The sequence below is a fragment of the Oncorhynchus keta genome, chromosome 7, assembly GCF_023373465.1.
Source record: "Oncorhynchus keta strain PuntledgeMale-10-30-2019 chromosome 7, Oket_V2, whole genome shotgun sequence".
Lineage (NCBI taxonomy): Eukaryota > Metazoa > Chordata > Actinopteri > Salmoniformes > Salmonidae > Oncorhynchus > Oncorhynchus keta.
Genome location: NC_068427.1, coordinates 54,235,334 through 54,259,833, shown reverse-complemented (window position 1 = coordinate 54,259,833; position 24,500 = coordinate 54,235,334). Strand labels below are relative to the sequence as shown.

The 24,500-nt window shown below is 44.0% G+C and overlaps 1 protein-coding gene and 1 long non-coding RNA gene across 10 annotated transcripts in view; one reads left to right on the top strand and one right to left on the bottom strand.

The window, feature by feature from the left end:
- The window catches only part of als2a (alsin Rho guanine nucleotide exchange factor ALS2 a), a 139,721-nt gene that overhangs the window by 60,228 nt on the left and 54,993 nt on the right, over positions 1–24,500 (top strand). Inside the window, exons 16-17 of the mRNA XM_052523270.1 lie at positions 13,208–13,336; positions 17,389–17,412. Of these exons, the coding sequence (XP_052379230.1) occupies positions 13,208–13,336; positions 17,389–17,412 (153 nt within the window). The remainder of the gene's footprint in view (positions 1–13,207; positions 13,337–17,388; positions 17,413–24,500) is intronic.
- LOC127931231 (uncharacterized) lies at positions 20,906–23,526 on the bottom strand. Of its 9 annotated transcripts, XR_008140434.1 has the most exons (8): positions 23,285–23,526; positions 23,092–23,236; positions 22,995–23,043; positions 22,608–22,849; positions 21,983–22,511; positions 21,790–21,838; positions 21,358–21,645; positions 20,906–21,186 (listed from the first exon to the last, which is right to left on the bottom strand). It is a non-coding gene; the product is annotated as an uncharacterized LOC127931231 (long non-coding RNA). The 9 variants fall into 9 exon arrangements; XR_008140433.1 differs by lacking the exon at positions 20,906–21,186 and having other exon boundaries at positions 21,332–21,645; positions 21,790–21,886; positions 22,127–22,511; XR_008140435.1 differs by lacking the exon at positions 20,906–21,186 and having other exon boundaries at positions 21,332–21,645; positions 22,175–22,511.

Here is a 24,500-nt window from a genome sequence, read left to right as displayed (position 1 = left end):
CTAGTTATCCTGTCTGTAGATCCCACTAGTTATCCTGTCTGTAGATCCCACTAGTTATCCTGTCTAGATCTCACTAGTTATCCTGTCTGTAGATCTCACTAGTTATCCTGTCTGTAGATCCCACTAGTTATCCTGTCTGTAGATCCCACTAGTTATCCTGTCTGTAGATCCCACTAGTTATCCTGTCTGTAGATCCCACTAGTTATCCTGTCTGTAGATCCCACTAGTTATCCTGTCTGTAGATCTCACTAGTTATCCTGTCTGTAGATCCCACTAGTTATCCTGTCTAGATCTCACTAGTTATCCTGTCTGTAGATCCCACTAGTTATCCTGTCTGTAGATCTCACTAGTTATCCTGTCTGTAGATCCCACTAGTTATCCTGTCTGTAGATCTCACTAGTTATCCTGTCTGTAGATCTCACTAGTTATCCTGTCTGTAGATCTCACTAGTTATCCTGTCTAGATCCCACTAGTTATCCTGTCTGTAGATCCCACTAGTTATCCTGTCTGTAGATCCCACTAGTTATCCTGTCTATAGATCCCACTAGTTATCCTGTCTGTAGATCCCACTAGTTATCCTGTCTGTAGATCCCACTAGTTATCCTGTCTGTAGATCCCACTAGTTATCCTGTCTGTAGATCCCACTAGTTATCCTGTCTGTAGATCCCACTAGTTATCCTGTCTGTAGATCTCACTAGTTATCCTGTCTGTAGATCCCACTAGTTATCCTGTCTGTAGATCTCACTAGTTATCCTGTCTAGATCCCACTAGTTATCCTGTCTAGATCCCACTAGTTATCCTGTCTAGATCTCACCAGTTATCCTGTCTAGATCCCACCAGTTATCCTGTCTAGATCCCACTAGTTATCCTGTCTATAGATCCCACTAGTTATCCTGTCTGTAGATCCCACTAGTTATCCTGTCTAGATCTCACTAGTTATCCTGTCTGTAGATCTCACTAGTTATCCTGTCTGTAGATCCCACTAGTTATCCTGTCTGTAGATCCACTAGTTATCCTGTCTATAGATCTCACTAGTTATCCTGTCTGTAGATCTCACTAGTTATCCTGTCTGTAGATCTCACTAGTTATCCTGTCTGTAGATCCCACTAGTTATCCTGTCTGTAGATCCCACTAGTTATCCTGTCTGTAGATCCCACTAGTTATCCTGTCTATAGATCCCACTAGTTATCCTGTCTATAGATCCCACTAGTTATCCTGTCTGTAGATCCCACTAGTTATCCTGTCTGTAGATCCCACTAGTTATCCTGTCTGTAGATCCCACTAGTTATCCTGTCTAGATCTCACCAGTTATCCTGTCTGTAGATCCACTAGTTATCCTGTCTGTAGATCCCACTAGTTATCCTGTCTGTAGATATCTCACTAGTTATCCTGTCTGTAGATCCCACTAGTTATCCTGTCTGTAGATCTCACTAGTTATCCTGTCTGTAGATCCCACTAGTTATCCTGTCTGTAGATCCCACTAGTTATCCTGTCTATAGATCCACTAGTTATCCTGTCTGTAGATCTACCAGTTATCCTGTCTGTAGATCCCACTAGTTATCCTGTCTAGATCTCACTAGTTATCCTGTCTGTAGATCCACTAGTTATCCTGTCTAGATCTCACTAGTTATCCTGTCTAGATCCCACTAGTTATCCTGTCTGTAGATCTCACTAGTTATCCTGTCTGTAGATCTCACTAGTTATCCTGTCTAGATATCTCACTAGTTATCCTGTCTGTAGATCTCACTAGTTATCCTGTCTGTAGATCTCACTAGTTATCCTGTCTAGATATCTCACTAGTTATCCTGTCTGTAGATCCCACTAGTTATCCTGTCTGTAGATCCCACTAGTTATCCTGTCTGTAGATCCCACTAGTTATCCTGTCTGTAGATCTCACTAGTTATCCTGTCTATAGATCCCACTAGTTATCCTGTCTATAGATCCCACTAGTTATCCTGTTTGTAGATCCCACTAGTTATCCTGTCTGTAGATCTCACTAGTTATCCTGTCTGTAGATCCCACTAGTTATCCTGTCTAGATCTCACCAGTTATCCTGTCTATAGATCCCACTAGTTATCCTGTCTGTAGATCCCACTAGTTATCCTGTCTGTAGATCTCACTAGTTATCCTGTCTAGATATCTCACTAGTTATCCTGTCTGTAGATCCCACTAGTTATCCTGTCTGTAGATCTCACTAGTTATCCTGTCTGTAGATCTCACTAGTTATCCTGTCTAGATATCTCACTAGTTATCCTGTCTGTAGATCCACTAGTTATCCTGTCTATAGATCCCACTAGTTATCCTGTCTGTAGATCCCACTAGTTATCCTGTTTGTAGATCCCACTAGTTATCCTGTCTGTAGATATCCCACTAGTTATCCTGTCTGTAGATCCCACTAGTTATCCTGTCTAGATCTAACCAGTTATCCTGTCTAGATCTCACTAGTTATCCTGTCTATAGATCCCACTAGTTATCCTGTCTAGATCTCACCAGTTATCCTGTCTATAGATCCCACTAGTTATCCTGTCTGTAGATCTCACTAGTTATCCTGTCTAGATATCTCACTAGTTATCCTGTCTGTAGATCTCACTAGTTATCCTGTCTGTAGATCCCACTAGTTATCCTGTCTGTAGATCCCACTAGTTATCCTGTCTGTAGATCCCACTAGTTATCCTGTCTGTAGATCCCACTAGTTATCCTGTCTATAGATCTCACTAGTTATCCTGTCTGTAGATCCCACTAGTTATCCTGTCTGTAGATCCCACTAGTTATCCTGTCTGTAGATCCCACTAGTTATCCTGTCTGTAGATCTCACTAGTTATCCTGTCTAGATCCTACTACTTATCCTGTCTGTAGATCCCACTACTTATCCTGTCTGTAGATCCCACTAGTTATCCTGTCTGTAGATCCCACTAGTTATCCTGTCTGTAGATCCCACTAGTTATCCTGTCTATAGATCCCACTAGTTATCCTGTCTAGATCTCACTAGTTATCCTGTCTGTAGATCTCACTAGTTATCCTGTCTAGATCCCACTAGTTATCCTGTCTGTAGATCCCACTAGTTATCCTGTCTGTAGATCCCACTAGTTATCCTGTCTGTAGATCCCACTAGTTATCCTGTCTGTAGATCCCACTAGTTATCCTGTCTATAGATCCCACTAGTTATCCTGTCTAGATCTCACTAGTTATCCTGTCTGTAGATCTCACTAGTTATCCTGTCTAGATCCCACTAGTTATCCTGTCTGTAGATCCCACTAGTTATCCTGTCTAGATCTCACTAGTTATCCTGTCTGTAGATCTCACTAGTTATCCTGTCTGTAGATCTCACTAGTTATCCTGTCTATAGATCTCACTAGTTATCCTGTCTATAGATCCCACTAGTTATCCTGTCTGTAGATCTCACTAGTTATCCTGTCTGTAGATCTCACTAGTTATCCTGTCTGTAGATCCCACTAGTTATCCTGTCTGTAGATCCCACTAGTTATCCTGTCTGTAGATCTCACTAGTTATCCTGTCTATAGATCTCACTAGTTATCCTGTCTATAGATCCCACTAGTTATCCTGTCTGTAGATCCCACTAGTTATCCTGTCTATAGATCCCACTAGTTATCCTGTCTAGATCTCACTAGTTATCCTGTCTGTAGATCTCACTAGTTATCCTGTCTAGATCCCACTAGTTATCCTGTCTGTAGATCCCACTAGTTATCCTGTCTGTAGATCCCACTAGTTATCCTGTCTATAGATCCCACTAGTTATCCTGTCTAGATCTCACTAGTTATCCTGTCTGTAGATCTCACTAGTTATCCTGTCTGTAGATCCCACTAGTTATCCTGTCTGTAGATCTCACTAGTTATCCTGTCTATAGATCCCACTAGTTATCCTGTCTGTAGATCCCACTAGTTATCCTGTCTGTAGATCTCACTAGTTATCCTGTCTGTAGATCCCACTAGTTATCCTGTCTATAGATCCCACTAGTTATCCTGTCTGTAGATCTCACTAGTTATCCTGTCTGTAGATCCCACTAGTTATCCTGTCTGTAGATCTCACTAGTTATCCTGTCTGTAGATCCCACTAGTTATCCTGTCTATAGATCCCACTAGTTATCCTGTCTGTAGATCCCACTAGTTATCCTGTCTGTAGATCCCACTAGTTATCCTGTCTGTAGATCTCACTAGTTATCCTGTCTATAGATCCCACTAGTTATCCTGTCTGTAGATCTCACTAGTTATCCTGTCTGTAGATCCCACTAGTTATCCTGTCTAGATCTCACTAGTTATCCTGTCTGTAGATCCCACTAGTTATCCTGTCTGTAGATCCCACTAGTTATCCTGTCTAGATCTCACTAGTTATCCTGTCTAGATCTCACTAGTTATCCTGTCTGTAGATCCCACTAGTTATCCTGTCTGTAGATCCCACTAGTTATCCTGTCTGTAGATCCCACTAGTTATCCTGTCTGTAGATCCCACTAGTTATCCTGTCTGTAGATCCCACTAGTTATCCTGTCTGTAGATCTCACTAGTTATCCTGTCTAGATCTCACTAGTTATCCTGTCTGTAGATCCCACTAGTTATCCTGTCTAGATCTCACTAGTTATCCTGTCTAGATCCCACTAGTTATCCTGTCTACTATAGATCCCACTAGTTATCCTGTCTGTAGATCCCACTAGTTATCCTGTCTGTAGATCCCACTAGTTATCCTGTCTATAGATCCCACTAGTTATCCTGTCTACTATAGATCCCACTAGTTATCCTGTCTGTAGATCCCACTAGTTATCCTGTCTGTAGATCCCACTAGTTATCCTGTCTAGATCCCACTAGTTATCCTGTCTACTATAGATCCCACTAGTTATCCTGTCTGTAGATCCCACTAGTTATCCTGTCTGTAGATCTCACTAGTTATCCTGTCTACTATAGATCCCACTAGTTATCCTGTCTACTATAGATCCCACTAGTTATCCTGTCTACTATAGATCCCACTAGTTATCCTGTCTGTAGATCTCACTAGTTATCCTGTCTAGATCCCACTAGTTATCCTGTCTGTAGATCTCACTAGTTATCCTGTCTGTAGATCCCACTAGTTATCCTGTCTGTAGATCTCACTAGTTATCCTGTCTAGATCTCACTAGTTATCCTGTCTGTAGATCTCACTAGTTATCCTGTCTAGATCCCACTAGTTATCCTGTCTGTAGATCTCACTAGTTATCCTGTCTAGATCCCACTAGTTATCCTGTCTACTATAGATCTCACTAGTTATCCTGTCTATAGATCCCACTAGTTATCCTGTCTGTAGATCCCACTAGTTATCCTGTCTGTAGATCCCACTAGTTATCCTGTCTGTAGATCCCACTAGTTATCCTGTCTAGATCCCACTAGTTATCCTGTCTGTAGATCCCACTAGTTATCCTGTCTGTAGATCTCACTAGTTATCCTGTCTGTAGATCCCACTAGTTATCCTGTCTGTAGATCCCACTAGTTATCCTGTCTGTAGATCTCACTAGTTATCCTGTCTATAGATCCCACTAGTTATCCTGTCTGTAGATCCCACTAGTTATCCTGTCTGTAGATCCCACTAGTTATCCTGTCTGTAGATCTCACTAGTTATCCTGTCTATAGATCCCACTAGTTATCCTGTCTGTAGATCCCACTAGTTATCCTGTCTGTAGATCTCACTAGTTATCCTGTCTGTAGATCCCACTAGTTATCCTGTCTGTAGATCCCACTAGTTATCCTGTCTGTAGATCCCACTAGTTATCCTGTCTGTAGATCTCACTAGTTATCCTGTCTGTAGATCCCACTAGTTATCCTGTCTGTAGATCCCACTAGTTATCCTGTCTGTAGATCCCACTAGTTATCCTGTCTGTAGATCCCACTAGTTATCCTGTCTATAGATCCCACTAGTTATCCTGTCTGTAGATCCCACTAGTTATCCTGTCTGTAGATCCCACTAGTTATCCTGTCTGTAGATCTCACTAGTTATCCTGTCTATAGATCCCACTAGTTATCCTGTCTGTAGATCTCACTAGTTATCCTGTCTGTAGATCTCACTAGTTATCCTGTCTGTAGATCCCACTAGTTATCCTGTCTGTAGATCCCACTAGTTATCCTGTCTGTAGATCCCACTAGTTATCCTGTCTGTAGATCCCACTAGTTATCCTGTCTGTAGATCTCACTAGTTATCCTGTCTAGATCCCACTAGTTATCCTGTCTGTAGATCTCACTAGTTATCCTGTCTAGATCCCACTAGTTATCCTGTCTAGATCTCACCAGTTATCCTGTCTAGATCTCACTAGTTATCCTGTCTGTAGATCCCACTAGTTATCCTGTCTAGATCTCACCAGTTATCCTGTCTGTAGATCTCACTAGTTATCCTGTCTGTAGATCTCACTAGTTATCCTGTCTGTAGATCTCACTAGTTATCCTGTCTATAGATCTCACTAGTTATCCTGTCTGTAGATCTCACTAGTTATCCTGTCTGTAGATCCCACTAGTTATCCTGTCTGTAGATCTCACTAGTTATCCTGTCTAGATCTCACTAGTTATCCTGTCTGTAGATCCCACTAGTTATCCTGTCTATAGATCCCACTAGTTATCCTGTCTAGATCTCACTAGTTATCCTGTCTGTAGATCTCACTAGTTATCCTGTCTAGATCCCACTAGTTATCCTGTCTGTAGATCTCACTAGTTATCCTGTCTGTAGATCTCACTAGTTATCCTGTCTGTAGATCCCACTAGTTATCCTGTCTGTAGATCCCACTAGTTATCCTGTCTAGATCTCACTAGTTATCCTGTCTGTAGATCTCACTAGTTATCCTGTCTGTAGATCTCACCAGTTATCCTGTCTGTAGATCTCACTAGTTATCCTGTCTATAGATCCCACTAGTTATCCTGTCTGTAGATCTCACTAGTTATCCTGTCTGTAGATCTCACTAGTTATCCTGTCTATAGATCCCACTAGTTATCCTGTCTGTAGATCTCACTAGTTATCCTGTCTAGATCCCACTAGTTATCCTGTCTGTAGATCTCACTAGTTATCCTGTCTGTAGATCTCACTAGTTATCCTGTCTATAGATCCCACTAGTTATCCTGTCTGTAGATCTCACTAGTTATCCTGTCTGTAGATCCCACTAGTTATCCTGTCTGTAGATCCCACTAGTTATCCTGTCTGTAGATCCCACTAGTTATCCTGTCTGTAGATCTCACTAGTTATCCTGTCTGTAGATCCCACTAGTTATCCTGTCTATAGATCTCACTAGTTATCCTGTCTAGATCCCACTAGTTATCCTGTCTGTAGATCTCACTAGTTATCCTGTCTGTAGATCCCACTAGTTATCCTGTCTGTAGATCTCACTAGTTATCCTGTCTAGATCTCACTAGTTATCCTGTCTGTAGATCTCACTAGTTATCCTGTCTGTAGATCTCACCAGTTATCCTGTCTGTAGATCTCACTAGTTATCCTGTCTAGATCCCACTAGTTATCCTGTCTAGATCCCACTAGTTATCCTGTCTAGATCTCACTAGTTATCCTGTCTGTAGATCCCACTAGTTATCCTGTCTGTAGATCCCACTAGTTATCCTGTCTAGATCTCACTAGTTATCCTGTCTGTAGATCTCACTAGTTATCCTGTCTGTAGATCTCACTAGTTATCCTGTCTGTAGATCTCACTAGTTATCCTGTCTGTAGATCCCACTAGTTATCCTGTCTAGATCTCACTAGTTATCCTGTCTGTAGATCCCACTAGTTATCCTGTCTGTAGATCCCACTAGTTATCCTGTCTAGATCCCACTAGTTATCCTGTCTGTAGATCCCACTAGTTATCCTGTCTGTAGATCCCACTAGTTATCCTGTCTAGATCCCACTAGTTATCCTGTCTAGATCCCACTAGTTATCCTGTCTGTAGATCCCACTAGTTATCCTGTCTGTAGATCCCACTAGTTATCCTGTCTGTAGATCCCACTAGTTATCCTGTCTGTAGATCCCACTAGTTATCCTGTCTGTAGATCCCACTAGTTATCCTGTCTATAGATCTCACTAGTTATCCTGTCTGTAGATCCCACTAGTTATCCTGTCTGTAGATCCCACTAGTTATCCTGTCTATAGATCCCACTAGTTATCCTGTCTATAGATCCCACTAGTTATCCTGTCTAGATCCCACTAGTTATCCTGTCTGTAGATCCCACTAGTTATCCTGTCTATAGATCCCACTAGTTATCCTGTCTGTAGATCTCACTAGTTATCCTGTCTAGATCCCACTAGTTATCCTGTCTACTATAGATCTCACTAGTTATCCTGTCTGTAGATCCACTAGTTATCCTGTCTACTATAGATCTCACTAGTTATCCTGTCTGTAGATCTCACTAGTTATCCTGTCTGTAGATCCCACTAGTTATCCTGTCTGTAGATCCCACTAGTTATCCTGTCTGTAGATCCCACTAGTTATCCTGTCTATAGATCCCACTAGTTATCCTGTCTGTAGATCTCACTAGTTATCCTGTCTATAGATCCCACTAGTTATCCTGTCTGTAGATCCCACTAGTTATCCTGTCTATAGATCCCACTAGTTATCCTGTCTATAGATCCCACTAGTTATCCTGTCTGTAGATCTCACTAGTTATCCTGTCTGTAGATCTCACTAGTTATCCTGTCTGTAGATCCCACTAGTTATCCTGTCTGTAGATCCCACTAGTTATCCTGTCTGTAGATCCCACTAGTTATCCTGTCTGTAGATCCCACTAGTTATCCTGTCTATAGATCCCACTAGTTATCCTGTCTGTAGATCTCACTAGTTATCCTGTCTATAGATCCCACTAGTTATCCTGTCTGTAGATCCCACTAGTTATCCTGTCTATAGATCCCACTAGTTATCCTGTCTGTAGATCTCACTAGTTATCCTGTCTGTAGATCTCACTAGTTATCCTGTCTGTAGATCCCACTAGTTATCCTGTCTGTAGATCCCACTAGTTATCCTGTCTGTAGATCCCACTAGTTATCCTGTCTGTAGATCCCACTAGTTATCCTGTCTGTAGATCTCACTAGTTATCCTGTCTATAGATCCCACTAGTTATCCTGTCTGTAGATCTCACTAGTTATCCTGTCTATAGATCTCACTAGTTATCCTGTCTAGATCTCACTAGTTATCCTGTCTAGATCTCACTAGTTATCCTGTCTGTAGATCCCACTAGTTATCCTGTCTAGATCTCACTAGTTATCCTGTCTAGATCTCACTAGTTATCCTGTCTGTAGATCTCACTAGTTATCCTGTCTAGATCTCACTAGTTATCCTGTCTAGATCTCACTAGTTATCCTGTCTGTAGATCCCACTAGTTATCCTGTCTAGATCTCACTAGTTATCCTGTCTGTAGATCTCACTAGTTATCCTGTCTGTAGATCCCACTAGTTATCCTGTCTAGATCCCACTAGTTATCCTGTCTGTAGATCTCACTAGTTATCCTGTCTAGATCTCACTAGTTATCCTGTCTAGATCTCACTAGTTATCCTGTCTAGATCTCACCAGTTATCCTGTCTAGATCTCACTATTTATCCTGTCTGTAGATCCCACTAGTTATCCTGTCTAGATCTCACCAGTTATCCTGTCTAGATCTCACCAGTTATCCTGTCTAGATCTCACTAGTTATCCTGTCTGTAGATCCCACTAGTTATCCTGTCTAGATCTCACCAGTTATCCTGTCTAGATCTCACTAGTTATCCTGTCTAGATCTCACTAGTTATCCTGTCTGTAGATCCCACTAGTTATCCTGTCTGTAGATCCCACTAGTTATCCTGTCTGTAGATCTCACTAGTTATCCTGTCTAGATCCCACTAGTTATCCTGTCTATAGATCCCACTAGTTATCCTGTCTACTATAGATCTCACTAGTTATCCTGTCTGTAGATCCCACTAGTTATCCTGTCTGTAGATCCCACTAGTTATCCTGTCTAGATCTCACTACTTATCCTGTCTGTAGATCCCACTAGTTATCCTGTCTGTAGATCCCACTAGTTATCCTGTCTGTAGATCTCACTAGTTATCCTGTCTGTAGATCCCACTAGTTATCCTGTCTAGATCTCACTAGTTATCCTGTCTAGATCTCACTAGTTATCCTGTCTATAGATCCCACTAGTTATCCTGTCTATAGATCCCACTAGTTATCCTGTCTATAGATCCCACTAGTTATCCTGTCTAGATCCCACTAGTTATCCTGTCTGTAGATCTCACTAGTTATCCTGTCTATAGATCCCACTAGTTATCCTGTCTGTAGATCTCACTAGTTATCCTGTCTGTAGATCTCATTAGTTATCCTGTCTAGATCCCACTAGTTATCCTGTCTGTAGATCCCACTAGTTATCCTGTCTATAGATCCCACTAGTTATCCTGTCTATAGATCCCACTAGTTATCCTGTCTGTAGATCCCACTAGTTATCCTGTCTGTAGATCTCACTAGTTATCCTGTCTATAGATCTCACCAGTTATCCTGTCTAGATCTCACCAGTTATCCTGTCTAGATCTCACCAGTTATCCTGTCTAGATCCCACTAGTTATCCTGTCTAGATCTCACCAGTTATCCTGTCTAGATCTCACTATTTATCCTGTCTGTAGATCCCACTAGTTATCCTGTCTGTAGATCCCACTAGTTATCCTGTCTGTAGATCCCACTAGTTATCCTGTCTATAGATCCCACTAGTTATCCTGTCTATAGATCTCACCAGTTATCCTGTCTGTAGATCTCACTAGTTATCCTGTCTGTAGATCTCACTAGTTATCCTGTCTGTAGATCTCACTAGTTATCCTGTCTATAGATCTCACTAGTTATCCTGTCTGTAGATCCCACTAGTTATCCTGTCTGTAGATCCCACTAGTTATCCTGTCTGTAGATCTCACTAGTTATCCTGTCTAGATCTCACTAGTTATCCTGTCTGTAGATCCCACTAGTTATCCTGTCTATAGATCCCACTAGTTATCCTGTCTGTAGATCCCACTAGTTATCCTGTCTATAGATCCCACTAGTTATCCTGTCTGTAGATCCCACTAGTTATCCTGTCTATAGATCTCACTAGTTATCCTGTCTATAGATCCCACTAGTTATCCTGTCTGTAGATCCCACTAGTTATCCTGTCTAGATCTCACTAGTTATCCTGTCTATAGATCCCACTAGTTATCCTGTCTATAGATCTCACTAGTTATCCTGTCTGTAGATCTCACTAGTTATCCTGTCTGTAGATCCCACTAGTTATCCTGTCTAGATCTCACTAGTTATCCTGTCTATAGATCCCACTAGTTATCCTGTCTGTAGATCTCACTAGTTATCCTGTCTATAGATCCCACTAGTTATCCTGTCTGTAGATCCCACTAGTTATCCTGTCTGTAGATCTCACTAGTTATCCTGTCTATAGATCCCACTAGTTATCCTGTCTATAGATCCCACTAGTTATCCTGTCTGTAGATCTCACCAGTTATCCTGTCTGAAGATCCCACTAGTTATCCTGTCTAGATCCCACTAGTTATCCTGTCTGTAGATCCCACTAGTTATCCTGTCTGTAGATCTCACTAGTTATCCTGTCTAGATCCCACTAGTTATCCTGTCTATAGATCCCACTAGTTATCCTGTCTATAGATCCCACTAGTTATCCTGTCTAGATCTCACTAGTTATCCTGTCTGTAGATCCCACTAGTTATCCTGTCTATAGATCCCACTAGTTATCCTGTCTAGATCTCACTAGTTATCCTGTCTATAGATCCCACTAGTTATCCTGTCTATAGATCCCACTAGTTATCCTGTCTATAGATCTCACTAGTTATCCTGTCTGTAGATCCCACTAGTTATCCTGTCTGTAGATCCCACTAGTTATCCTGTCTGTAGATCCCACTAGTTATCCTGTCTGTAGATCCCACTAGTTATCCTGTCTGTAGATCCCACTAGTTATCCTGTCTGTAGATCCCACTAGTTATCCTGTCTGTAGATCCCACTAGTTATCCTGTCTGTAGATCCCACTAGTTATCCTGTCTGTAGATCCCACTAGTTATCCTGTCTGTAGATCCCACTAGTTATCCTGTCTAGATCTCACTAGTTATCCTGTCTATAGATCCCACTAGTTATCCTGTCTAGATCCCACTAGTTATCCTGTCTGTAGATCCCACTAGTTATCCTGTCTAGATCTCACTAGTTATCCTGTCTATAGATCCCACTAGTTATCCTGTCTGTAGATCCCACTAGTTATCCTGTCTATAGATCCACTAGTTATCCTGTCTAGATCTCACTAGTTATCCTGTCTGTAGATCCCACTAGTTATCCTGTCTGTAGATCCCACTAGTTATCCTGTCTGTAGATCCCACTAGTTATCCTGTCTGTAGATCTCACTAGTTATCCTGTCTGTAGATCTCACTAGTTATCCTGTCTGTAGATCCCACTAGTTATCCTGTCTGTAGATCTCACTAGTTATCCTGTCTGTAGATCTCACTAGTTATCCTGTCTATAGATCTCACTAGTTATCCTGTCTGTAGATCTCACTAGTTATCCTGTCTGTAGATCCCACTAGTTATCCTGTCTGTAGATCTCACTAGTTATCCTGTCTGTAGATCTCACTAGTTATCCTGTCTATAGATCTCACTAGTTATCCTGTCTGTAGATCCCACTAGTTATCCTGTCTGTAGATCCCACTAGTTATCCTGTCTGTAGATCTCACTAGTTATCCTGTCTGTAGATCTCACTAGTTATCCTGTCTATAGATCTCACTAGTTATCCTGTCTGTAGATCTCACTAGTTATCCTGTCTAGATCTCACCAGTTATCCTGTCTGTAGATCCCACTAGTTATCCTGTCTGTAGATCCCACTAGTTATCCTGTCTAGATCTCACTAGTTATCCTGTCTGTAGATCCCACTAGTTATCCTGTCTAGATCTCACTAGTTATCCTGTCTGTAGATCTCACTAGTTATCCTGTCTAGATCCCACTAGTTATCCTGTCTGTAGATCCCACTAGTTATCCTGTCTAGATCTCACTAGTTATCCTGTCTGTAGATCTCACTAGTTATCCTGTCTGTAGATCCCACTAGTTATCCTGTCTATAGATCTAATACCGTTAGCCTGGTCTCAGATGTGTTTATACTGTGTTAGGTCAACTCTGCTAGTCTGCAGGATTTCCTTCAGAAGCCCCAGGCTGCTGTGTAGAGAATAAGTGACTCTCTAAATACAGCAGTACTCTGCTCTGCTCCCAGGATGTCCTCCGTAATCCCCAGCGCAGGCTGGTGTATGAGAGTAGCAACAAGAGCCTGACCCTCCAGAACGCCGGGAGGTTCTCTGTTAACTGGTTTATCCTGTTCAACGACGCTCTGATTCATGCACAGGTAAGAGTCTATGGGAACCATCATCTCTACACAGTTGGCACACATCAACATCGATAAGGCTAGTGAAGGGCTGGGTAGCACACGTTTATCTCAACTCTGAATCAGGCATTTAAGGCCTTAGCCGACTAATCTGTTACAATTATCACGTCACACTGTGCGATGTTACCACATTTAAAATATTGATATCAACCTTGCCAGGTTGTACGATTTGCTTCAGTTTCGTCGTCGCATTCTACGATTGGCTTGCGAGGCTACGTCAGTTGACGTAGGCTACATCGACTGTAGAGGTCTGATCTGAGCTGACGTAGGGACCATCGACTGTAGAGGTCTGATCTGAGCTGCTACATTGACTGTAGAGGTTTGATCTGAGCTGCTACATTGACTGTAGAGGTTTGATCTGAGCTGCTACATTGACTGTAGAGGTTTGATCTGAGCTGCTACATCGACTGTAGAGGTTTGATCTGAGCTGCTACATTGACTGTAGAGGTTTGATCTGAGCTGCTACATCGACTGTAGAGGTCTGATCTGAGCTGACGTAGGGACCATCGACTGTAGAGGTCTGATCTGAGCTGCTACATCGACTGTAGAGGTCTGATCTGAGCTGCTACATCGACTGTAGAGGTTTGATCTGAGCTGCTACATCGACTGTAGAGGTTTGATCTGAGCTGCTACATTGACTGTAGAGGTTTGATCTGAGCTGCTACATCGACTGTAGAGGTCTGATCTGAGCTGACGTAGGGACCATCGACTGTAGAGGTCTGATCTGAGCTGCTACATTGACTGTAGAGGTTTGATCTGAGCTGCTACATCGACTGTAGAGGTTTGATCTGAGCTGCTACATTGACTGTAGAGGTTTGATCTGAGCTGCTACATTGACTGTAGAGGTTTGATCTGAGCCGCTACATTGACTGTAGAGGTTTGATCTGAGCTGCTACATCGACTGTAGAGGTTTGATCTGAGCCGCTACATCGACTGTAGAGGTTTGATCTGAGCCGCTACATCGACTGTAGAGGTTTGATCTGAGCTGCTACATCGACTGTAGAGGTTTGATCTGAGCTGCTACATTGACTGTAGAGGTTTGATCTGAGCTGCTACATTGACTGTAGAGGTTCGATCTGAGCTGCTACATCGACTGTAGAGGTTTGATCTGAGCTGCTACATTGACTGTAGAGGTTTGATCTGAGCTGCTACATTGACTGTAGAGGTTTGATCTGAGCTGCTACATTGACTGTAGAGGTTTGATCTGAGCTGCTACATCGACTGTAGAGGTCTGATCTGAGCTGCTAGGGACCATCGACTGTAGAGGTTTGATCTGAGCTGCTACATCGACTGTAGAGGTTTGATCTGAGCTGCTACATCGACTGTAGAGGTTTGATCTGAGCTGCTACATCGACTGTAGAGGTTTGATCTGAGCTGCTACATCGACTGTAGAGGTTTGATCTGAGCTGATACATCGACTGTAGAGGTCTGATCTGAGCTGCTACATCGACTGTAGAGGTCTGATCTGAGCTGCTACATCGACTGTAGAGGTCTGATCTGAGCTGCTACATCGACTGTAGAGGTTTGATCTGAGCTGCTACATTGACTGTAGAGGTTTGATCTGAGCTGCTACATCGACTGTAGAGGTTGATCTGAGCTGCTACATCGACTGTAGAGGTTTGATCTGAGCTGCTACCTTGACTGTAGAGGTTTGATCTGAGCTGCTACCTTGACTGTAGAGGTTTGATCTGAGCTGCTACATCGACTGTAGAGGTTTGATCTGAGCTGACGTAGGGAACATTGACTGTAGAGGTTTGATCTGAGCTGCTACATTGACTGTAGAGGTCTGATCTGAGCTGCTACATTGACTGTAGAGGTTTGATCTGAGCCGCTACATCGACTGTAGAGGTTTGATCTGAGCCGCTACATCGACTGTAGAGGTTTGATCTGAGCCGCTACATCGACTGTAGAGGTTTGATCTGAGCTGCTACATCGACTGTAGCTGTTTGATCTGAGGGTGTCTAAAGAGGGAATAGAGTTTGGAAAAAACTGAAAGTATGCATCTTAGAAATAGTTTTCACGTAGAAAATGTTGATGTCTGTACTCCCCAAAGATTACATGGTCGCTATGGTAAAACTTTTATTTTGATTGAGGATTTTGTGCATTTATCAAAGTCCAATCATTTAGCCTGATTTTAGATGTCATGTAATCAAGATGGTGTGGTCCTTCTGTAGCTCAGTTGGTAGAGCATGGCGCTTGTAACGCCAGGGTAGTGGGTTCGATCCCCGGGACCACCCATACGTAGAATGTATGCACACATGACTGTAAGTCGCTTTGGATAAAAGCGTCTGCTAAATGGCATATATTATTATTTATTATTATTATAAGATTATTACGGAAAATATATATATTTTTTGCAAAGCATGTGTACGTTTAAATCAAACTATTAATATTAATCCGACTATTCACAATAGTCGTATTATTGTGTGCATACTCAAGGACGGCCGTGTTCTTATTGGTTAGTCACCGGGATCGGCTCATAAGACCAGCCACGCTACACGATAAAGGCTAAAACATTCTGACACTGCTAGAACTTTTCTGGAGCCTAAGACCCTGTCTCACTGAATCAGCAGACCTCGACCCTGTCTCACTGAATCAGCAGACCTAGACACTGTCTCACTGAATCAGCAGACCTAGACCCTGTCTCACTGAATCAGCAGACCAAGACCCTGTCTCACTGAATCAGCAGACCAAGACCCTGTCTCACTGAATCAGCAGACCAAGACCCTGTCTCACTGAACCAGCAGACCTAGACCCTGTCTCACTGAACCAGCAGACCTAGACCCTGTCTCACTGAACCAGCAGACCTAGACCCTGTCTCACTGAATCAGCAGACCAAGACCCTGTCTCACTGAATCAGCAGACCAAGACCCTGTCTCACTGAATCAGCAGGCCTAGACCCTGTCTCACTGAATCAGCAGACCAAGACCCTGTCTCACTGAATCAGCAGACCAAGACCCTGTCTCACTGAATCAGCAGACCTAGACCCTGTTACACTGAACTGGGGATTATTGTCTGGGACTTCATGGCATAAGATGGCTATAATCACACAGGCCGCAAAGGCCTTTACTAAACAGCTATTGAAACCCCAATTAAAGAGTTGGTAAGGAACTATTGAAACCAATGAAAGAGTTGGTAAGGAACTATTGAAACCAATGAAAGAGTTGGTAAGGAACTATTGAAACCAGTGAAAGAGTTGGTAAGGAACTATTGAAACCAGTGAAAGAGTTGGTAAGGAACTATTGAAACCAGTGAAAGAGTTGGTAAGGACTATTGAAACCAGTGAAAGAGTTGGTAAGGAACTATTGAAACCAGTGAAAGAGTTGGGAAAGAACTATTGAAACCAATGAAAGAGTTGGTAAGGAACTATTGAAACCAATGAAAGAGTTGGTAAGGAACTATTGAAACCAATTATAGAGTTGCTAAGTAACTATTGAAACCAGTGAAAGAGTTGGTAAGGAACTATTGAAACCAATGAAAGAGTTGGTAAGGAACTATTGAAACCAGTGAAAGAGTTGGTAAGGAACTATTGAAACCAGTGAAAGAGTTGGTAAGGAACTATTGAAACCAATGAAAGAGTTGGTAAGGAACTATTGAAACCAGTGAAAGAGTTGGTAAGGAACTATTGAAACCAGTGAAAGAGTTGGTAAGGAACTATTGAAACCAGTGAAAGAGTTGGTAAGGAACTATTGAAACTAGTGAAAGAGTTGGTAAGGAACTATTGAAACTAGTGAAAGAGTTGGTAAGGAACTATTGAAACCAATGAAAGAGTTGGTAAGGAACTATTGAAACCAATGAAAGAGTTGGTAAGGAACTATTGAAACCAATGAAAGAGTTGGTAAGGAACTATTGAAACCAGTGAAAGAGTTGGTAAGGAACTATTGAAACCAGTGAAAGAGTTGGTAAGGAACTATTGAAACCAGTGAAAGAGTTGGTAAGGAACTATTGAAACCAGTGAAAGAGTTGGTAAGATTTGATTCTATCGGGCTGATATTGTGTCTTTATTCCATCAGGGTACCATCCCCTCTAAGAGCTTTGTAAGTATACAATGTCTGCTGTTGTCTTGGGATTGAACCTGTCCTCTCCTGGTATTGTATCTCCTGGGTTCTTATGGCTTGGCTTGAGAAAGCTTGTCATACATTTTCCATGCTACTGAAGGGGCTGTCCTGGGCTGCCTGTATGTCTGTTTTGGGTGTGATTGTGGAACAATGGCCTGGGTTAGGAGATTTGCACCAGGCTTTGTCCTCCTGTTGTATTTACACAGCACAGAGCCTTATCAGCAGTGATTTACAGTACAACTTACCCTGTTGTAACCTGGCTATAACATTGCAACACTGTCCTTTGAGAAGGTCCTTTTCAATGTACACTGCTGTCCTTTATTCTGGTTTGTTGACAGTGAAACATAAAATTCTTCTTTATAAAATAAACATAGATCAATTGTACAAGTATTTACACAGGGAGGTGCGAATGCTACGTCCTAGGGATGTAAAATGATGTCCTGGTTGCTACGAGATAGTTTAGAGGGCTGCGCGATCTACGCCAAATAAATCAGTCTTCTCTGCTCTCTCTGTTGGAGCTGTGGTGACTGCTATAGGCTACTGCTCTCTCTGTTGGAGGTGTGGTGACTGCTATAGGCTACTGCTCTCTCTGTTGGAGCTGCTATAGGCTACTGCTCTCTCTGTTGGAGCTGCTATAGGCTACTGCTCTCTCTGTTGGAGCTGTGGTGACTGCTATAGGCTACTGCTCTCTCTGTTGGAGCTGCTATAGGCTACTGCTCTCTCTGTTGGAGCTGTGGTGACTGCTATAGGCTACTGCTCTCTCTGTTGGAGCTGCTATAGACTACTGCTCTCTCTGTTGGAGCTGTGGTGACTGCTATAGGCTACTGCTCTCTCTGTTGGAGCTGCTATAGGCTACTGCTCTCTCTGTTGGAGCTGCTATAGGCTACTGCTCTCTCTGTTGGAGCTGTGGTGACTGCTATAGGCTACTGCTCTCTCTGTTGGAGCTGCTATAGGCTACTGCTCTCTCTGTTGGAGTTGTGGTGACTGCTATGGGCTACTGCTCTCTCTGTTGGAGTTGTGGTGACTGCTATAGGCTACTGCTCTCTCTGTTGGAGCTGTGGTGACTGCTATTGGCTACTGCTCTCTCTGTTGGAGTTGTGGTGACTGCTATAGGCTACTGCTCTCTCTGTTGGAGTTGTGGTGACTGCTATAGGCTACTGCTCTCTCTGTTGGAGCTGTGGTGACTGCTATTGGCTACTGCTCTCTCTGTTGGAGTTGTGGTGACTGCTATAGGCTACTGCTCTCTCTGTTGGAGTTGTGGTGACTGCTATTGGCTACTGCTCTCTCTGTTGGAGTTGTGGTGACTGCTATAGACTACTGCTCTCTCTGTTGGAGCTGCTATAGACTACTGCTCTCTGTTGGAGCTGCTATAGACTACTGCTCTCTCTGTTGGAGCTGCTATAGACTACTGTCTCTGTTGGAGCTGCTATAGACTACTGCTCTCTCTGTTGGAGCTGCTATAGACTACTGCTCTCTCTGTTGGAGCTGCTATAGACTACTGCTCTCTCTGTTGGAGCTGCTATAGGCTACTGCTCTCTGTTGGAGCTGCTATAGACTACTGCTCTCTCTGTTGGAGCTGCTATAGGCTACTGCTCTCTGTGTTGGAGCTGCTATAGACTACTGCTCTCTCTCTCTCTCTCTCTCTCTCTCTGTTACTGCTACTGCTCTCTCTGTTGGAGCTGCTATAGGCTACTGCTCTCTCTGTTGGAGCTGCTATAGACTACTGCTCTCTCTGTTGGAGCTGCTATAGACTACTGCTCTCTCTGTTGGAGCTGCTATAGACTACTGCTCTCTCTGTTGGAGCTGCTATAGACTACTGCTATAGACTACTGCTCTCTCTGTTGGAGCTGCTATAGACTACTGCTCTCTCTGTTGGAGCTGTGGTGACTGCTATAGGCTACTGCTCTCTCTGTTGGAGCTGCTATAGGCTACTGCTCTCTCTGTTGGAGTTGTGGTGACTGCTATGGGCTACTGCTCTCTCTGTTGGAGTTGTGGTGACTGCTATAGGCTACTGCTCTCTCTGTTGGAGTTGTGGTGACTGCTATAGGCTACTGCTCTCTCTGTTGGAGCTGTGGTGACTGCTATTGGCTACTGCTCTCTCTGTTGGAGTTGTGGTGACTGCTATAGGCTACTGCTCTCTCTGTTGGAGTTGTGGTGACTGCTATTGGCTACTGCTCTCTCTGTTGGAGTTGTGGTGACTGCTATAGACTACTGCTCTCTCTGTTGGAGCTGCTATAGACTACTGCTCTCTCTGTTGGAGCTGCTATAGACTACTGCTCTCTCTGTTGGAGCTGCTATAGACTACTGTCTCTGTTGGAGCTGCTATAGACTACTGCTCTCTCTGTTGGAGCTGCTATAGACTACTGCTCTCTCTGTTGGAGCTGCTATAGACTACTGCTCTCTCTGTTGGAGCTGCTATAGGCTACTGCTCTCTCTGTTGGAGCTGCTATAGACTACTGCTCTCTCTGTTGGAGCTGCTATAGGCTACTGCTCTCTGTGTTGGAGCTGCTATAGACTACTGCTCTCTCTCTCTCTCTCTCTCTCTCTCTGTTACTGCTACTGCTCTCTCTGTTGGAGCTGCTATAGGCTACTGCTCTCTCTGTTGGAGCTGCTATAGACTACTGCTCTCTCTGTTGGAGCTGCTATAGACTACTGCTCTCTCTGTTGGAGCTGCTATAGACTACTGCTCTCTCTGTTGGAGCTGCTATAGACTACTGCTATAGACTACTGCTCTCTCTGTTGGAGCTGCTATAGACTACTGCTCTCTTTGTTGGAGCTGCTACAGACTACTGCTCTCTCTGTTGGAGCTGCTATAGACTACTGCTCTCTCTGTTGGAGCTGCTATAGACTACTGCTCTCTTTGTTGGAGCTGCTACAGACTACTGCTCTCTCTGTTGGAGCTGCTATAGACTACTGCTCTCTTTGTTGGAGCTGCTATAGACTACTGCTCTCTCTGTTGGAGCTGCTATAGACTACTGCTCTCTCTGTTGGAGCTGCTATAGACTACTGCTCTCTCTGTTGGAGCTGCTATAGACTACTGCTCTCTCTGTTGGAGCTGCTATAGACTACTGCTCTCTTTGTTGGAGCTGCTATAGACTACTGCTCTCTCTGTTGGAGCTGCTATAGACTACTGCTCTCTGTGTGTTTTGTCATTTTCTCTCATTTGACTTTTTGACGGTGTCATTAGAGTTCCCAGAATTCCCTTCTCCTCTTTGTCTCTTGATCACACACACACACACACACACACACACACACACACACACACACACACACACACACACACACACACACACACACACACACACACACACTGCAGAAGAGGAAGAGACTCGTCCAGAAACCTATTGATTCAGCAGATACTGAAAAGTACAGTAACATAAACCGAAGAAATACAGAAATGAAACAATCTATAAGTTCTCACAATATAAACAATGACATTTCTTTTAAAGCTGCATAACGTGGTTAAAAATAATATCTACAATGTACACTGAGTGGACAAAACATTAGGAACATCTGCTCTTTCCATGACAGTGACTGACCAGGTGAATCCAGGTGAAAGATATGATCCCTTATTGATGTCATCAATCAGTGTAGATGAAGGGGGGGGTTTGTGTCAAAGAACTACAACGATGCTGGGTTTTTAACTCTCAACAGTTTCCTTTGTGCATGTTCTGGGCCAGCATCCCTGTGGAACGCTTTAGACACCTTGTAGAGTCAACATGGACCAGCATCCCTGTGGAACGCTTTCAACACCTTGTAGAGTCAACATGGACCAGCATCCCTGTGGAACACCTGCAACATTTCCCTGTGGAACGCTTTACACCTTGTAGAGTCAACATGGGCCAGCATCCCTGTGGAACGCTCCCTTGGAACACACTTGTAGAGTCAACATGGGCCAGCATCCCTGTGGAATGCTTTCAACACCTTGTAGAGTCAACATGGGCCAGCATCCCTGTGGAACACTTTCAACACCTTGTAGAGTCAACATGGGCCAGCATCCCTGTGGAACGCTTTCAACACCTTGTAGAGTCAACATGGGCCAGCATCCCTGTGGAACACTTTCAACACCTTGTAGAGTCAACATGGGCCAGCATCCCTGTGGAACGCTTTCAATACCTTGTAGAGTCAACATGGACCAGCATCCCTGTGGAACGCTTTAGACACCTTGTAGAGTCAACATGGACCAGCATCCCTGTGGAACGCTTTGGACACCTTGTGGAGTCAACATGGACCAGCATCCCTGTGGAACGCTTTCAACACCTTGTACAGTCCACATGGGCCAGCATCCCTGTGGAACGCTTTAGACACCTTGTAGAGTCCACATGGGCCAGCATCCCTGTGGAACGCTTTCAACACCTTGTAGAGTCAACATGGGGCCAGCATCCCTGTGGAACGCTTTGGACACCTTGTAGAGTCAACATGGGCCAGCATCCCTGTGGAACGCTTTAGACACCTTGTAGAGTCCACATGGGCCAGCATCCCTGTGGAACGCTTTAGACACCTTGTAGAGTTAACATGGGCCAGCATCCCTGTGGAATGCTTTCAATACCTTGTAGAGTCAACATGGACCAGCATCCCTGTGGAACGGTTTGGACACCTTGTAGAGTCAACATGGGCCAGCATCCCTGTGGAACGCTTTCAACACCTTGTAGAGTCAACATGGGCCAGCATCCCTGTGGAACGCTTTGGACACCTTGTAGAGTCAACATGGACCAGCATCCCTGTGGAACGCTTTCAACACCTTGTAGAGTCAACATGGGGCCAGCATCCCTGTGGAACGCTTTCAACACCTTGTAGAGTCAACACGGGCCAGCATCCCCGTGGAACGCTTTAGACACCTTGTAGAGTCAACATGGGCCAGCATCCCCGTGGAACGCTTTAGACACCTTGTAGAGTCAACATGGACCAGCATCCCTGTGGAACGCTTTCAACACCTTGTAGAGTCAACATGGGCCAGCATCCCTGTGGAACGCTTTCAACACCTTGTAGAGTCAACATGGACCAGCATCCCTGTGGAACGCTTTGGACACCTTGTAGAGTCAACATGGACCAGCATCCCTGTGGAACGCTTTGGACACCTTGTAGAGTCAACATGGACCAGCATCCCTGTGGAACGCTTTCAACACCTTGTAGAGTCCACATGGGCCAGCATCCCTGTGGAACGCTTTCAACACCTTGTAGAGTCAACATGGGGCCAGCATCCCTGTGGAACGCTTTCAACACCTTGTAGAGTCAACATGGGCCAGCATCCCTGTGGAACGCTTTCAACACCTTGTAGAGTCAACATGGGGCCAGCATCCCTGTGGAACGCTTTCAACACCTTGTAGAGTCAACATGGACCAGCATCCCTGTGGAACGCTTTAGACACCTTGTAGAGTCAACATGGACCAGCATCCCTGTGGAACGCTTTGGACACCTTGTGGAGTCAACATGGACCAGCATCCCTGTGGAACGCTTTCAACACCTTGTGGAGTCCAACATGGGCCAGCATCCCTGTGGAACGCTTTCGACACCTTGTAGAGTCCACATGGGCCAGCATCCCTGTGGAACGCTTTCAACACCTTGTAGAGTCAACATGGGGCCAGCATCCCTGTGGAACGCTTTGGACACCTTGTAGAGTCAACATGGGCCAGCATCCCTGTGGAACGCTTTCAACACCTTGTAGAGTCAACATGGGGCCAGCATCCCTGTGGAACGCTTTGGACACCTTGTAGAGTCAACATGGGCCAGCATCCCTGTGGAACGCTTTAGACACCTTGTAGAGTCAACATGGGCCAGCATCCCTGTGGAACGCTTTAGACACCTTGTAGAGTCAACATGGGCTAGCATCCCTGTGGAACGCTTTCAATACCTTGTAGAGTCAACATGGGCCAGCATCCCTGTGGAACGCTTTCAACACCTTGTAGAGTCAACATGGACCAGCATCCCTGTGGAACGCTTTCAACACCTTGTAGAGTCAACATGGGGCCAGCATCCCTGTGGAACGCTTTCAACACCTTGTAGAGTCAACATGGGCCAGCATCCCTGTGGAACGCTTTAGACACCTTGTAGAGTCAACATGGGCCAGCATCCCTGTGGAACGCTTTCAACACCTTGAGTGTTGAATCAATGTCCCCGACGAGTCAATGTCCCCGACGAATTGAGGCTGTTCTGAGGGGAAAAGTGAAGGAAGGTGTTCCTAATGTTTTGTACACTCAGTGTAGTTTTGTGTTACCAGAGGCAAGTCATCCTGTAACATGTGGAATTCTGCTTGTTCTGCTTGTTCTACTTGTTCTACTTGTTCTACTTGTTCTGCTTGTTCTGCTTGTTCTGCTTGACTTCTGCTTGACTTCTGCTTGTTCTGCTTGACTTCTGCTTGACTTCTGCTTGACTTCTGCTTGTTCTACTTGACTTCTGCTTGTTCTGCTTGACTTCTGCTTGACTTCTGCTTGTTCTACTTGACTTCTGCTTGTTCTGCTTGACTTCTGCTTGACTTCTGCTTGTTCTGCTTGATTTCTGCTTGACTTCTGCTTGTTCTGCTTGACTTCTGCTTGTTCTGCTTGACTTCTGCTTGTTCTACTTGTCTTCTGCTTGTTCTGCTTGACTTCTGCTTGTTCTGCTTGACTTCTGCTTGTTCTACTTGTCTTCTGCTTGACTTCTGCTTGACTTCTGCTTGTTCTGCTTGACTTCTGCTTGTTCTACTTGTCTTCTGCTTGTCTTCTGCTTGTTCTACTTGTTCTGACTTCTGCTTGACTTCTGCTTGACTTCTGCTTGACTTCTGCTTGACTTCTGCTTGACTTCTGCTTGTTCTGCTTGTCTTCTGCTTGACTTCTGCTTGTTCTGCTTGTTCTGCTTGACTTCTGCTTGTTCTACTTGTCTTCTGCTTGACTTCTGCTTGTTCTGCTTGTTCTGCTTGACTTCTGCTTGTTCTGCTTGTCTTCTGCTTGTTCTGCTTGTCTTCTGCTTGTTCTACTTGTTCTGCTTGACTTCTGCTTGTTCTGCTTGACTTCTGCTTGTTCTGCTTGTCTTCTGCTTGACTTCTGCTTGTTCTGCTTGACTTCTGCTTGTTCTACTTGTCTTCTGCTTGA